At 47.3% G+C, this 15,151-nt stretch overlaps 1 protein-coding gene across 4 annotated transcripts in view; it reads right to left on the bottom strand.

The window, feature by feature from the left end:
• The window catches only part of COL5A1 (collagen type V alpha 1 chain), a 133,421-nt gene that overhangs the window by 93,808 nt on the left and 24,462 nt on the right, over nt 1–15,151 (bottom strand). For all 4 annotated transcript variants that reach the window (XM_021543582.4, XM_021543583.4, XM_085594208.1 and 1 more), the window contains exons 2-4: nt 10,329–10,496; nt 4,525–4,738; nt 3,794–3,956 (exon numbers count right to left, since the gene is read on the bottom strand). In XM_021543582.4, the coding sequence (XP_021399257.1) occupies nt 3,794–3,956; nt 4,525–4,738; nt 10,329–10,496 (545 nt within the window). The remainder of the gene's footprint in view (nt 1–3,793; nt 3,957–4,524; nt 4,739–10,328; nt 10,497–15,151) is intronic.

Here is a 15,151-nt window from a genome sequence, read left to right as displayed (position 1 = left end):
CAATTTTGCCAAAACCTACTCAATTTTTATCCATGTCCACACCATAATTTAATGATGCCAACTCCAGCTCTGGAGCCAGGGGCTGTACAAGACTTTCATCAGCACACTATAGTCCCTGGCTAGAAAATCAGGGGACAAAACTGGGAAATCCAGCAGGAAAATCAAACAGCAAAGTCTGAACAAAACTCATTCTGCTCAACACAGAGCTGAAAACCAGGGCTGGGCCCCTCCCTGCTGCAGAAACCAAATTTCTCATTAAACTTCTTCCCTGAGATGCCCCCAAACAGCCCCACAAAGGGGTTAAATTCAGCCCATCCAGCCCAGGAACGGAAACATTTCCCTGCCCCAGACTTTGGGCAGCTTTTTCTCCCCACAGAGATCCCCAAATCTGGAATATTGGATTTCTCTGTGCCCTGCTGGGATCCAGGTGTGACAGAATGGGCACCCCCAGGATGGTTTGGGGAACCTCCCTGGCTTTCAGGCTGAAAAAAAATGCCTTTTTTTTTTTTCTGCATAAAAGCCTTTCTTTCCCAAGCTTCCCCCTCTCTCTGTTCCTCCACTCAGCCACCAGGACTTGGTTTCTAATTTATATTTAAAGGAAAGGAAATGAAAAGGAGTTTTTCCCTCTAAAACTGAGACACATTCACATGGCTTCAGTCCCCCCCAGCGCTGCTGCAGCACAGGAACACCTCTGACTGCAGCAGGATTTTTGTCCTTCCCTCCCTCCCTGCAAAGAAAAAAACACCCAAAAAAACAAAACCCTTTGCAGTCTCACCCCCTCAGACACAGCTCGAAACCTCCCAAGCCTGCAAGAACCCACCCAATATTTGTAAACTCCTGGTTTACAACAAACCCAGCACAAAACTCAGCTTGTACAAGCTGGGCTCAGGGCTTGGCCCCTTTTCAACCCTCCCCAGTCCCATACAGAGACCCTCAGAGCCTCCCAGCTAATTGAATTTTAATGAGAGGAAGTCATTTTTCCACTGGAAGAATGTTTTGCTAGAGAAATATTTTGAAACTCCTTTAACCTTTCCTGCCAGGCTTTTTAAAAGTAGGTGGTTTTTTTTTGTTTGTTTGTTTTTTGTTTTGTTTTGTTTTGGTTTTTTGGGGTTTTTTTGAGTGAGGAATTTCCCCATCCGGGCTCTTGAGCTGCTCCCCTCACAACCCCAACCTTTCAATAATTACAGTTTCCAAAATAAAAATTGTTTGGGGTTGGTTTGATTTCAGTCCTGACAAGGAGAATGTGAATTCCCAGTGATGCCCAGAGACAGAAGCAATCCCAGCCCTGTCTCCAATCCCACCACCACCTCACTGGGTTATTTTCATTTCCAACACATCAGAGCAGAAAACCTGAGCTGGGGTTTGCAGAATGGGTGGGACAGCAGCAGCTCCATGTCCTGCACGTGCTGCAGAAATCCTGCAGAAACCTTCCAGGAGCACAGAAATGGAACCCCTTGTTCTGCACACTTTCTGCTTAGCCTTGCAGAAAGGAGACAGGAGGGGCCAAAGGAAATGGAGCTGCTGAGATATGAAGGAAATGAGGTTCTAGTCCACTGCCTTCAGAAAAGCTTCTTCCACCCCAGTTAAAGCTGCTGGTGGCTTCAGTGATGCGTGAGGAGGTGACCAAAATAAAAAGAAAAAAAGAATAAATGTCAGAACTAGAGGGGGTTTCTATCCATCTTGTGTAATATCAGTACATGTAAGACAAAAAAAATAATATATTTTCTAATTACCCAGTGCCAGCAAGGTCTTGTAGCTGCAGCTCACAGCCAGAACAGGCAAGAGGCTCCTTTCTACCCCAAAACTGAGGAGGTCCTGATGCCTTGGGAAGGCTGACTTAGATCAGAGGCTAGACTGAGCTAAAGGATGAGCAGGGATTTATTGGAGGCCTCACTGGATCCACCTTGGGCTGCAGAAAAGCCCCAGCCATGGCTACACCCAAGATGAACCAAAATGGTCACAAAATGGTCACAAAATGGTCACGAGGTCTCACTTTTATCCATTCTGCTCCATTTGCATATTAGAGTTAATTGTTCAGTTACAGCTTTAGGTTATCAAGTCCCATCCTGCTTGTTTTTCTCTCTCCAGCCCACGCTGTTTGTGCTCCTGGGCTGAGATTTGGATCATTTGTCCTTGGTGCCCAGCTGGAGCAGGAATTGTTTTGTCTCCCTGCTCTGTGCAGAGCTCAGTATCCCCTCGTACAAATCCCAGACCCACATACTAAAGCAGCTCAGAATGTGAAAAATAGAAAAACTAAACCCTGAAACATCAGTCCCACAGCCCCTCAGGGTTTAAAATCTTTTCAGCAATGGAGCCATGGCCACAGAAAGGGCTGAAAGAGGAGCAGGGAGCCCCCATGAACTCCTGGATTCAGCTCCCTCCCTGGCAGAGGAATCAGCTGTCCCAAAATCAGGTGAGACCTAAAAACCACCTGGGAATTCCCCAACTTTCAGGGGCAGATATGGAAATCCTGTTATTTCACAAAAGGAAAGTGCAGGTTTTTCATCCAGCCTGGATGTGGCACCAAGCCCTTCCAGTGGATTTACTGGACCTGAGCTGGGGGAGAACTCAGCACTTTTATGTAAAAGTCAAACCTCAGCATCCAGTGCTGAAATGTTCAGCAGAACATCCAACACCTGTGAAAGACACTCCAGTTCCCATTAAACCCAGCTTTTACTCTCCATTTTAATTGTTCAATTTCCCAGGGAATGTCTCTTAATTTAATACAATTTTGAGATCCAGGCCTCACTCTGTAACTGGGATTTTGGCAGATATATTCAGCCCAGGCATTCCTGCTCTGTTTACAGCAGAGCAGCTCCCAGATGTTGGTAATATTAACCTGGAATGTTCCCTCTGAGTGACAGCAAAATGCAGGCAAGAACTGGCATTGCTAAAGCTCTGATTAGCCAGGGATAGGAGATATTCCCATCCCATCCCAGGAGATCCAGCTCTTCCTCTAAATAAATTCCATAAAAATAAAGAGCTAGAGATCAACAGGGCTTGGTTTACACCCCATTGCACTCGGTGCTGGTTTTAGGAAGCAATTCCAGCTCACAAGAAAGATCAGGAACGGGATTCTCACCCCCAGGAAAGCCTCCCAAGTGCAGCAGAGCACAAAAGTTGATTTTGCCGGGGAAATGCAGACATTAAACAAGCTGCTGAACTGTGGGAAAAAGCTTCTCCCATCTGTAGCTTGCCCATAAATAATGCTCTGCCTCTCTGCTTCCATCACAGGAGCTGCTGAGAACATCCCACCCCTCAGGAATCTGCTTTGCCTTTGGAAGCAGAGCGTGGGAGGTGACATCCAAGCCAACCAAGCTGTCAAGGAGAGTCCCGTGGTGTCATGGAGCAAAAGAACCAAGAATCCATGGCCAATGAGTGGAAAAAGAGCAAATTCCTGCAGCCCCAGCGTGAGCTGGGATTTGGGAGGGAGCTGCTTCCCTCAGACTTCATTCACTGCCCCTGCAGCTCTAAATCCCAGCACGGGGATGAATGAAAACCTTTTGAGCCCTTCCCAGTTTAAATCTGCCAAGAGCTCCAAAATCCCAGTGTAGAGATGGTCCAGAACCCCAGCAAGGCTTGAAACCACACAACCAGAAGAGCTCACTGCACCAAGGTCACCCGGCCCCCAGTTTTCATTAGAGTACCGCGAAAAATCAAAATCAAAACTTAAAAATCACAAACAACGGCGTTCTACTATGGAAAAAATCCCACCAAAAATTTCAAAAACGAGCTGGGAGCACCTCATCATCCCTGTGGACCAGCTCCAGAGCTGCTCCTTGCCGTGGCTCACCTCAAAGACCTCCTCATCCAATATCCTGGTGCCGAACACGATGATGCCGTTGACGTCGATAATGGGATGCTCGCTGCGGTCCAGGAACTTGGTGATTTTCTTTTTACAGTCCAGAACCAAGGTGACATTTTTCTTCTGCACACTCAGAGCCACTCGGTGCCACCTGTGAGAACACAGCCCCACAGAGGTGTCAGGCACGGCTTTGCAGGATAAGGCAATGATTGTACAAAAAAAATGAACTTTCAGGAATTGATGTTCTGGGAACCTTCATGGAAATCCTCCCTGGGCAGAGCCTAAAGGGTTGTTTGGCAAGAGAAATGCTGAGTGACAGCTTTCATCCCTCCAAATCAGGCAGGAGAGGGCCAGCTCTGGCTTCAACAAGAAGCAGGGATAAAACCACACTGTCGTCTCCCTTTTCCACCCTCTTTTTTAAGCCCTGCGTGGATTTTGCAAGACAAACTGATTATTTTTTTTTTTTTTTTAAGGCCCTTCACAGGAAAATCAATGTTCCTATCCCCACAAGTACCAGACAGCAGCACTGACTGCTCATTTACAATTCTTACAGATGTCAAATTAATTCACCAAAGGCCAAAATGACAGACTGGGGCACCTGTCAGCTGTGCAAACACATTTCTACAGGCACGATTCCTATTTTATACAATGTTCAACATGCTGGCATCGATACAAACAATGAACTGTTTTTTTTCCTTGGTGCACAAAATGTCACTTACTTGCCATCTGCTAGGTTAATGCCTCTAAAGAGAGGATAGTCTTCTGGGCCTGGCTTTCCTGTATGGTCTTCATACAGGAATACAGGAGATCTACCCAACTCCACACCAATTTGCTGGATCCCTTGCTCATTGTAAATTGAGATCAAGAAGGACTGACCTCCTTTCTTCGCTTTTACAGTGGTTAGAATGGAGAAGTCCTCTGGGAAGGGGGAAGCTGGAGTGGAAAAGCAAAGAGGTTAGTGAGGTTTCCTCAGAAATAACCCCTACATCAACAGTCCTGTTGTCTGAGAAGCCACGGCTGGTTTGTCTCCAGATGTGTGCACATCAGCAGCCCTAAATTTTTATATTGGGCCGGGTGAAGATGTGGCTTCACCCCAGATACTCTGGGGTGAAACTCCTGTGCTGGGGAAACAAAAATTCTACAAAAGTCATTGGCTTAAATTTGTACTATTTGCACCCAACCCTTCCAAAAGAAGCTCCCCTAAAGCATTTTAGGACACAAGGTAAAAACTTCCATGGGGTGCTCCAAATGAATTTAAGCTGTCAAAGGGACAGAGGAAATCAAGCATCAACACAATCTTGAAGGGTTTTTTATTTAAGGGAGCAAAAACTGCATCAGGATTTGTTCATTCCACCTGAGAACAGAGGATTTTGAGGTTTTGGCTTTCAGGGTTGCTGCAGACACACACACACAAAAAAAAAAAAAATTCTGAAAAAGGAAATGGATCTGGCAATCAATAGAAAACACTAATTTGCCTGCTTATTAACAGCATCTCATTTTCTGTCTGTTCCTCCTCTCAGGAAAGAGCTGTGGCTGATCACAGGTGATTTCTGTCTTTATTTCTGCAAGGTTTGGAGGACTAAATTCATTAAAGTCTGTCAGTACAGGGTCAACCTATTCAAAGTTTCAATCTGGGCGTCACCCTCTTGCAGAAACCCAAATTCCTCCCCCCTCTTTGGGTTTCTCTGCCCTTCAGCCTGAAAAACAAGGAGCCCAGACTGAAACTCCTGCATGCACATCCCAAACAGGGCAGCCTGAAAAACCACCAGAGCGCTCATAAAGAAGATTTCTTGACCAAATTATACACACAACCCCCACCCCGATGCTGCATTTCAGAGCGTGGGGCTTGCAGGGCATCTCCCTTTGGAGGTCCAGGCTCTCCAAGCTGAGGGTGGCTTTGTACCTCTGCAGAAAAATCCCACCACAGCAGGGCAGGGCACAGTGGGGCAGCCCCACCGTGGGGTTTGTGACACGTGTGGCCCTGGTGGCACCCGGGGAACACAGGGATCCTGTTCAAACTGCAGACGTGCAGCCAAATAAACCACAAAAACCACCAAGCACAGTGCCCAGAAGCTTCAAATAGATTTTTTTTTCAGGACTTTAGGTTTTTCCTAGAGGGGGTTTTCCACCCAGGGAGGGGATGAGGAACGTGGCAGTGGGGAGTTCTTGGCACCAAGCAAAGCTGGAGTTCAAACACAGAAGCCCTGAGCTCATCCTCTTCCTCTTCTGACTGGGAGGTGCTTTAATTTTTAGGAACAAAGTGTTTTTAATGCATTTATCTGCCTACAGGAGGGAAGGGGATGAGGCAGGAGCTGCATCAAAACTGGAACTGGTGCAGAGCAAAAGGAGGATTGCAAGGGGATAACTGAGGAGACCTATGGAGAAACACTTTGTACAAAGTGAATCCCCTCACCTTGGGTAAATGACATTTGGGAAGCAGCAGAGAGGCCTCCCAGTCAGGAATTCAATGCCATTATATTCTGATTTATCCCCAGGACTCAGCCCCAGATATTTGACAGAAGCAGCTCTGATTTTGGTGCCTCCCTCAGGATGGCCTGAGCTTTATCTCCCTCCCCTGTGCACAAACCCTCCTGGAGGACTGAGGCAGGACCATACGCCTTCCTGGCTCCAATTACAGCCTACAGATTTGGGCCTTTTATGTAAAATAGTTCATGTCCAAAATTTCATTATGAACCCACAATACAGTACCTTTCAACTTGGACAAGCTGCCAACTCATTAAAAAGCTGCTTTTAATTTTTTTTTCCATGATTATCAAAATGTCTCCATGGTGATGCGAGTTTCTCAACCCAAATAATCATAATGGATGAATTATAGCTGACATTACTCTGCTACTGCTCTGCTGTCCTGGCAAAATAACAATGCCTGCACTGTCAGAGGCAGAAATGACCCGAGCTGCTGAACGAGGGATGAAAACACATCCCCACACACCCCAATACTGATAAAGACACGGCCATAAATACACCGAGCAGGGAGAAACAGACCCCAATCCCTCCAAAACAATGGAGACACCCCCCCCAACAAAGGAGTTGGGATGGAGTTCTCCTCTTGGATTCACTCCTCAAACGAGCTCACGCTGGGAGATGCTGCGCATCCATGCCCGGCTCTGGCTGGCGTCCTCCTCCCACCCCGTGGCCAAAACCTCCCAAACTCGCCCTGAGGGACCTCCCACAGCATGACGGGGAGCCCCCAGTGGTGCTGGAGCTGCAGGAGCTCCAGGGTGGGCATGGCTGACTCCATGGGATGGGAAAAGCTTCTCCCATCTGTAGCTTGCCCATAAATAATGCTCTGCCTCTCTGCTTCCATCACAGGAGCTCCTGAGAACATCCCACCCCTCAGGAATCTGCTTTGCCTTTGGAAGCAGAGCGTGGGAGGTGACAACCAAGCTGTCAAGGAGAGTTCCCTGGTGTCATGGAGCAAAAGAACCAAGAATCCGTGGCCAGTGAGTGGGAAAAGAGCAAATTCCTTGTCCAGTGGATGAGCCCGAGTCATCTTACTTGAGCACAATGATTAAAGGCTGCTGTAGAACCTCCTGGTCTTCAAAACAGGGCAGGTGTGGTCCTTCTTCCTAACCCAGGTGTAGCCAAACAGCCTAAACCAGAGTCCTGCTCCTGAGACCTTCTTCTTAATCCAGGTGTAACCAAACAGACTAAACCAGAGTCTTGTACCCGAGACCTTCTTCTTATTCCAGGTGTAGCCAAACAGACTAAACCAGAGTCTTGTACCCGAGACCTTCTTCTTATTCCAGTTGTAGCCAAACAGACTAAACCAGAGTCCTGCTCCTGAGACCTTCTTAATCCAGGTGTAGCCAGGCACAGCCTAAATCAGAGTCTTGCACCTGAGACCTTCCTAATCCAGATATAGCCAAGCACAGCCTAGACCTGAGTCCTGCTCCTGAGACCTTCTTCTTTATCCACATGTAACCAAGCACAGCCTAAACCAGAGTCCTGCTCCTGATCTGGGAAGGGCAGGAAAGCTGGAGCTGCTGAAGAGCAGAGAAGAGCTGATCCCATTCCTGACACAAACACAGAGAGGTGGCATTTCCTCAGCCTTTACACTTTTCCTCCTCAAAGCAAAGCTGGTTTCCAGTGCTGCCACCAATTTCTGGCCTTTTCCTTCATCTGAGGAGATCTCAGCTGTGCAATGACTTGTTTTTCTCAGGGGTGACTATTCAAGCTCTAACAGAGATTCCTGAGAAGGCAAATGACAACTGCAAATTTGATGGAAGCACACAAATGACATTTTGCTGGCTGCCACTGAAACCCTTGCCTTTCTTGGTTCTTTTTCTCTTGCTTTTCTTTCTGGCAAAGCACAGATTTTGTCGGGAAGCAGGACTTCTTCAGGGAGCCAGAACAAAAAGCATCTCAGCAGATTTTTTTTCACTCTTTTGAGCACAAAAAAACAAGTTTTGTGTAAATATATATATATATACACACACATACATCTTGCTTTGCTGGCTGTGGCAGCAGAATGCAAAGCCCATGAAATTACATCTTAGAAAAGCACCAGCTTCTAATTAGCAGAAAATATTCTGTGCAGAGCGCGTTTGCCAAGGGTGCTGTGGAGCAGAGAGGGAAAGCTCTGCTCCAACCCACCCTCCTGGTGACACAAAAGCCCTAAAACCACATTCCCCTGGGACACTGCCCTGCAATTACTTTGTTATCTTTATCCCCTCTCTCATTTGGGGGTGGGAGCTGAAGTCACTTCTTGTTAAAGAGATGAGGAAACATCTGTGGATCTGCTGGAGAACACTGGGAATTCTTCACTCGGCTCTTCCCTATCTCCTGAGCAAGAAGCAGAGGAGCCTCCAGGACTCTGGAATTTCAAAACGAGACTGAGCTGCTCCAAACACCCCATGGTTGTCCAGGAGATAAAATGATGGAAAAGTTGCTCCATAGCTCCATACAGATATTCTCACCCAAGGAAGAAGCAGAAGAACTCAGTGAGGGCGATGATATAAAAGTAATAAGGTATAAACCAAGAAAATCTTCAACGCTGCGTTCTCTCCAGGGACCAGGATTCAGTTTTCTCCAGGACTCAGCTCTCTGTGCTTGTGTTCCCTATGTCAGACCTGCTGTGATCCAATCCCCTTGTCAAACAAGCAGCCAGAATGTTCCAGCCTTGTTTTTACTCCTCCAGTTCACCTCCATTTGCTGCTTTCTGTTACATAAAAGTGACCAGGCAAGACTTCCCAGTGGCTACAGAAACTACTGGCAAGCTCTCAAATCCACTCCAGCTGGATATTCCAAACTGGAACCTTTCCTTGAACACTTTTGAGTTTATGGACACCAGGCCTAGAACTTTAAGTCATTTCAGGAACATGATGGCACAGCCTGTCCAGCTGGGCACACAATGAGTTTATCTGTGATCAGAAAGAACTTTCCTGCCCTGGGCACCAATAAAGACAAATTTGGAGTCTGGTTTGCCCTTCTGCAGACATTTAAACCCAGCTTTAGGCCAGACTGAGCAGCTCCTTTGCTAAGGGCTGCTCATGCAGTGATGCCCAGCCCGTCACAGGCTGCTCCCAGCTCTCCTCACATCAGGCTCAGTTTTTAGGTGAGACACAGCCTCACCATGGATTCAATACAATTATTGGCACAGCAGGATAACGATGAAGGCTGGAAACAGCCCCAACAATGAGGGAAGCACAGGAGGGGAGGGTTGGAAGCACATCCTCAGCCCAGCCTCAAAGTCTTCATTTGTGCCTCTGCCAGGCTGGGGCTGAGGCTGCCCTGGTTAATTAAAGCATTGATGGTGGCACAGCCCATTAGCTCTGATTTAGCCAATCCATCCATCCCCTCCCAAGCTCTGAGGGAGGACGTGTGTGCCTGCTCTGCTTAAATCCCTCTGCCTCCCACACCAGCTTCCTTTTTTCCTGCCAAGCCTGCCTCAGCAAAGGCAATTTTTTCTTCCAAGCCCAATCCCAGCCTTCCCCCAGGTGACACAGGGATATCTGGATGGTTTGGGAAGGAATAATTATGGTGGTGCAAGGGAGGAGTTTGGGTCCATAACTTCTTACAAACACACAGTGATAATGCCTTGACCTGAAAGATTCAGCTCAGGCAGCAATAAAAGGAGCAGTGCTCTTCAAGGACCGTGTGCCTTCCTCTGATGAGCCTCCCATCCCTTCAAACAACCTTTCTCAGGAAATCTGGTCCTGTGGGCCAGCCTGATATTTCTCTCTGGTGATTATTTGTGTTAGGAGAGGCAGCAGAGCCCCAGAACCAGACCTGCTGTGCTTGGCACAGGACAGAACAAAGCCCAGCCTGGGCTCCTCTGTCCCCAGCTCCCTGTGACAATGAGGAGGGATTTTCCAATCTGAGGGGTGGCACTGGCCACCTCCTCTGCAGTGACAGCCACCACCTCGTGCAAACACAGGGATGAAAGGATATTATTTGATGGCTGGAAGTCTGCAGCCCCCTGAAACAGCAGAACCTCTGCAAGCACACTGGGGAAACGGAGGAATCAAACATTTTCATGGGACAAATAAAAAGCTGGACTCACCAGGATACAGCTGCTTTGTCGGGGCACTGAGCTGAGCATCTTTTGTTACTCTGTAAGCAACATCTGCTTCTTTTGAAGATCTTCTGCTTGTGCAAAACCCCGTGGTTTTTGTGATACCATCAGGTAAATTATGAAAATCTAACACCTTCAAGAGGTCTGCGGGTTCAGCTGCAAAGAGAAAAGGAGAAAGAAGAATTAGGAGACAACAGGAGTGGCACTGCTGGGCTCCAAATCAGGCTTGCAGCACACAAATCAATCTCCAGAAGCTTAAACCCAGCTGAAATGTGCTTTCAACCCAAGGTTAATGGCAGATTCAGAACAGGGACTTGGTCAAAGCTTCAGGGCAGAGAGCAGCAGCAGATCTGCTGTCTGCACCCAGAGCTGGATTTTCCTGGGTGTCTTCAGCCAGCATCCAGCACTCATTGCATCCTGGAGATGCCTGTGACAAAGCCCTGCTCTGTGTGCCCATGGGGGGAAGAATTCCTTGCTTTACCTATTAAACCACCTTTATCTCAACCTAAAATTATTTCCCCCCCACTTTTTACAATTCTCCTCTTTTACCTATTTAATTATCTTTATCTCAACCCACTTTTTTTTTAAATACTTTTTCTGATTCTCTACCCCATCCCACCTGCCTGCATCCTGTCCATCAGCACCAACAGCAGTGGGAAGAAAGAGCACGGACAGAGCTTTTTATGATATCAGGAATTTTGGTTACCAAGAAGCTCAGCCCAATGTCTGCACAGAAAATGGATGAACATTGTTAGGCACCTCTTAAAATTTTCCACAACCCTAAAAAATTGGGCTCTCAGTGAGGAATTACAAACACATGGCAAAGGCAAGGGAACAGTGCAGATAATAAAGGAGCAGAGGGAGCCTGGCCTGAGCAGCCAACAGCTGCAAGATTTCCTCATCCCTCATCAGGATAACATCATGGATAACACGTTGGTCGAAGCTGTCCTTGCCACTTGGATCTTCCCCCTGCCTTCCACCACGTTTTATCCACCCAAAATATCTGCACATCTACAGTGTTTGAGCAACCAAAATGCAACAAAACTCCCTCCCTGCTTCCAGTCACATCCCTGTGCTCCAAGAGCAGCCAGCTCCTGAGCTGCCTCCAGCTTTTATTTAGGGTGGAGAGGGGGGCAAAAGGGGGAAGGGATGTGGATTCCAGACTCCTGACATCAGCTGGGTCCCCGTGCCAGGTGTGGGGGGTTGGAGCTCGGTGTTCACATCAGGAACAGGAACATCTGCAGAGGGATCCATCCTCACCATGGATTCATCCCTGGGCACAAAAACAACCCTGCAGTGGGAGCTGCTGGAGCTTCAGGGGGGCTGGACCCTCTCCAGGAGCCACCAGCCACAGGTTTGGAGCCCTCTGAGCCACCCCAACCCATCCCCAGTGCCCTGGTGGGGAATTTTGTGTCGTTAAAGGATGATCCAAGCAGCTGCACTGCCTCCAAACACTGCAGCTCATCCCCAGAACACCCTCAGTGCCCCCAAAACGCCCTCTGGGACACCCCAAAACGCCCTCTGGGACACCCCAAAACGCCCTCTGGGCCACCCCAAAACGCCCTCTGGGCCACCCCAAAACCATGATGAATTAGGTCAGAGTGAGATATTCAAGCAGAAAACCAGCCTGGTGCTGCCCAAAGCAACTGGAAACGAGCACCTCTGTTCATTTTTGTTACATCTGGAGCTAAGCCTTAGGACCTTTACTAGCTAATGCAGTTTATTAAGGAGCTTAAAATGTATTTTTACTTATTTAAAACTATAGCTTACACTTCCATGTACTTAAAACTTCAACCTACACTTCTACTTTCTTAAAACTTCAACCTGCATTTCTATATCCTTAAAACTTCAACCTACACTTCTAATTTCTTAAAACTTCAACCTACACTTCTATGTCCTATCTATGTGGCTTAATATCTCTTAATTTCTCCAAAGGCTTTAACTCAAGCCCTGCATTCATCTCTCTCTCTGAGGAGCTCAGAGATGCTCTCACCCCCCAGTGTCCCACCTCTGCTGGAAACCAGAGAGCAGCAGAGGAGCCCCGCAGCCCCTGGCCATGGGCAGGATCTCAGCTCAGGAGAAGCCCAGCTGTGCCCACAAGGATGAGCTGCAGACAGGAGCAGCTCTCATTCCTGCCCAGCCAGGCAGCTCCGTTATTTCCTGGGGGTTTTGCAGCCAAATCCAAGCTCAGCCCGGCTTTGCAATCCAAATCCAGCTCCTGCTGTGCACAGGAGGACAGAGACCTGGCTGGGGCAGCTCCAGGGGATTGCTCACAGCTTTGCTCTGGGCTTGGCCTCCAGCTGAGAGGGCTGGAGGTGCTTTATGAAAGCTCCTTTTCACTCCCTGGGTGATGAATAACATCCCTGTGCAGCGTCACACACAGGAGCTTTCTCTGCTCGAGGTGCACAGGGCTCCCCAGAGGGAGCAGCCAGGTCCCTGCTGCCTCAGCACACACACAGACACGAACCCCAAACCCCAAACGAGACCAAAATCACAGCAGAGGCTGCACCAAAAACCTGCAAAGCCCTGGAATAAAGCCAAAAAGGAGCTCGACTTCTCATTTGAACCCAGCAGAGGTGGCAGGGCTCCAGCAGAACCTGGATCTTGGTAGCTAACATCAGCAATGAGTTTTGTGCCTGTGATAGTCTTGAAAATTATTAAAACTCATGCCACGGGTAATACTAAATTACAAACATTTTATGCTAGGGTTATAACGAAGCTTTTATGTTGCCACACAAACTACTGTACATAGGAGAGGTTTTATTAGAGACAGAAAATAATCTTTGCCTCCTTTAAAGTACAAATCCCATCTATGTGGTCTGGTGTAGTTTGACTCAAAACATACTACAGAACTATCAAGATTGGATTCCTTAAAGAATTAACTACACAAATATATTCTAGGATTTCCCTTTCCATTCTCTCAACCCAATTCAGAAAGTCTTAACTCATACATACAACACCATGAATGGCATATCACAAGAATGGTACTTTAGGCACATCCTTAATTATTTGTTTTTTAATGACAAAATATTTGCTTCTTGATTTAAGATTTGCTTTTCTTGACTTCAGATCTGCTTCTGCTGTGCCCAGAGTGGAAACAACAGTGCAGAGCACTGGAGGAAGGGACAGGGAGATAAAAGTTAGGGCCAGAAGTTTGGCTTTTTCTTCATTTCCAGGGAAATGTGGAACAAAGGGATTGTCCCATCCCTGGGAGTGTCCTGGACAGGGCTTGGAGCAGCCTGGGCTGAGGGAAGCTGTCCCTGCCATGGCACCTTCACCACTCCATTCTCGTGGATGAACCAACAGTGGCAAAAAGAGGAATTAAATCCCCAATTTCTCCATCAGCACAGTTAATTTCTGTGATCATCTGACTCCTAATTCTTTAAACATCTGTTAAAACCTGGATCAGAGGCTGCTGGTGATTAGGTTTGTAGCTCTACCCTCACCCAGCAGTGGCCAACAGAGATTTTATTCTTTCTCCCACTTCAATATTAGAGCAAACCAAGCAGGATTCTTTGGGAAAAAACCCCTGGCTTTGGGCTGGACCCACCTGCCACCACCAGCACAGCCAAACCACCCTCTTGGACTCAGCCAGGGTCCAAAATCCCCCCAGAAGTCCAAAGGAAATCAGAATTGAAGCCATTATTAACACTCACCAGTGAATATCTGAGCCCACCAAACCCCCCTGCCTGGGGGCAAACCTCATTCCCAACTCTCCTTTCCCTGACTGTTCTTTAAGACAAATTTTGAGAGGAAAAGATGCCTTAAACCCTGCTGATCCTTCAGGATATGTGCAATAACAAACAAGGATTTTCTTTCAATCCATTACACCTGTCAGTCACAGGGCTCAGCACAAGCAGCCCTGCTTCAGCCACTGCAGCTCAGGGAAATGCTTTCTCCACTCAGTCATTAGCCAAAGTTTCATTTCCCCATCCCAATTTCTGCTTTCCCCTCCTAAATCCACATCCCCTGGCCAAGGAAAAATAAGGAAAAGAATTAACTATTATTTTCCCCACCAAAAAAAAAAACCAACAACCAAAAAACAACAAAAAAAAACCCAACAAAACAACATCAAACCCCAAACAAAACACAACAAAAACAAAAGACCCTACAGAAAACCCCAAGAACCCAATGGAAACATTGCTGTGGAAATTCAGTGCAGGATGGGAGCTGCAGCTCCTGCAGAGCACACTGAAAATCCCAGCCTCAGCCAGAAGTCATTAATCCAAGCCATATTTATGCCTGTAATAATCATTTTTAACACCTTGAACAACCCCAAAGTGCTGCCATAAGTCACTGATGTGTTCCTTGTGCATGTCCGTGCTCCCAGAGCCTGAAAAATTACAAATTGCAAGCGACAGACCTCACAACAAATCTCATTTTTCAAGGTTTTTCATTAAATCCCAATCCCACAGAGTTCCAACTCGTCACTGAGCATCACCAGTGCTGGGAACAGACATTCCCAGTTCTCCCAGTGCAGGGAACTGGGCAGCACTGGCCAAAAGGAGAAGCCAGGCTTTTAAACAGAGTCTGGATTCCAGGGAATTCTAAAGCTGAGCTCTGCTCAGTCTGATCTAGGGAAATTTTAGGAGTAGAATGAGATGAGCTTGAGGTTCTGTGACAAAATTCAGGGGATTTCCTGCAATCTTTCCTCAATTTTTTGCCTTCCACCACCCTTCAAAGTGGGAAAAAATTCACCTGGAGACACAAATTTACTGCACACAGCTGCCCTGTTGTTGTTTCTGAGACATCTGGGGGTCTGCAGGAGGGGTGGGCAGAATTTTCTTCCACTTTTGGATTTGGAGCAGGCA

The sequence above is a fragment of the Lonchura striata genome, chromosome 17, assembly GCF_050655825.1.
Source record: "Lonchura striata isolate lonStrDom1 chromosome 17, ASM5065582v1, whole genome shotgun sequence".
Classification (NCBI taxonomy): Eukaryota; Metazoa; Chordata; class Aves; order Passeriformes; family Estrildidae; genus Lonchura; species Lonchura striata.
Note: the sequence above shows the minus strand (reverse complement) of the source record. Positions and strands in the feature narration are given on the sequence as shown.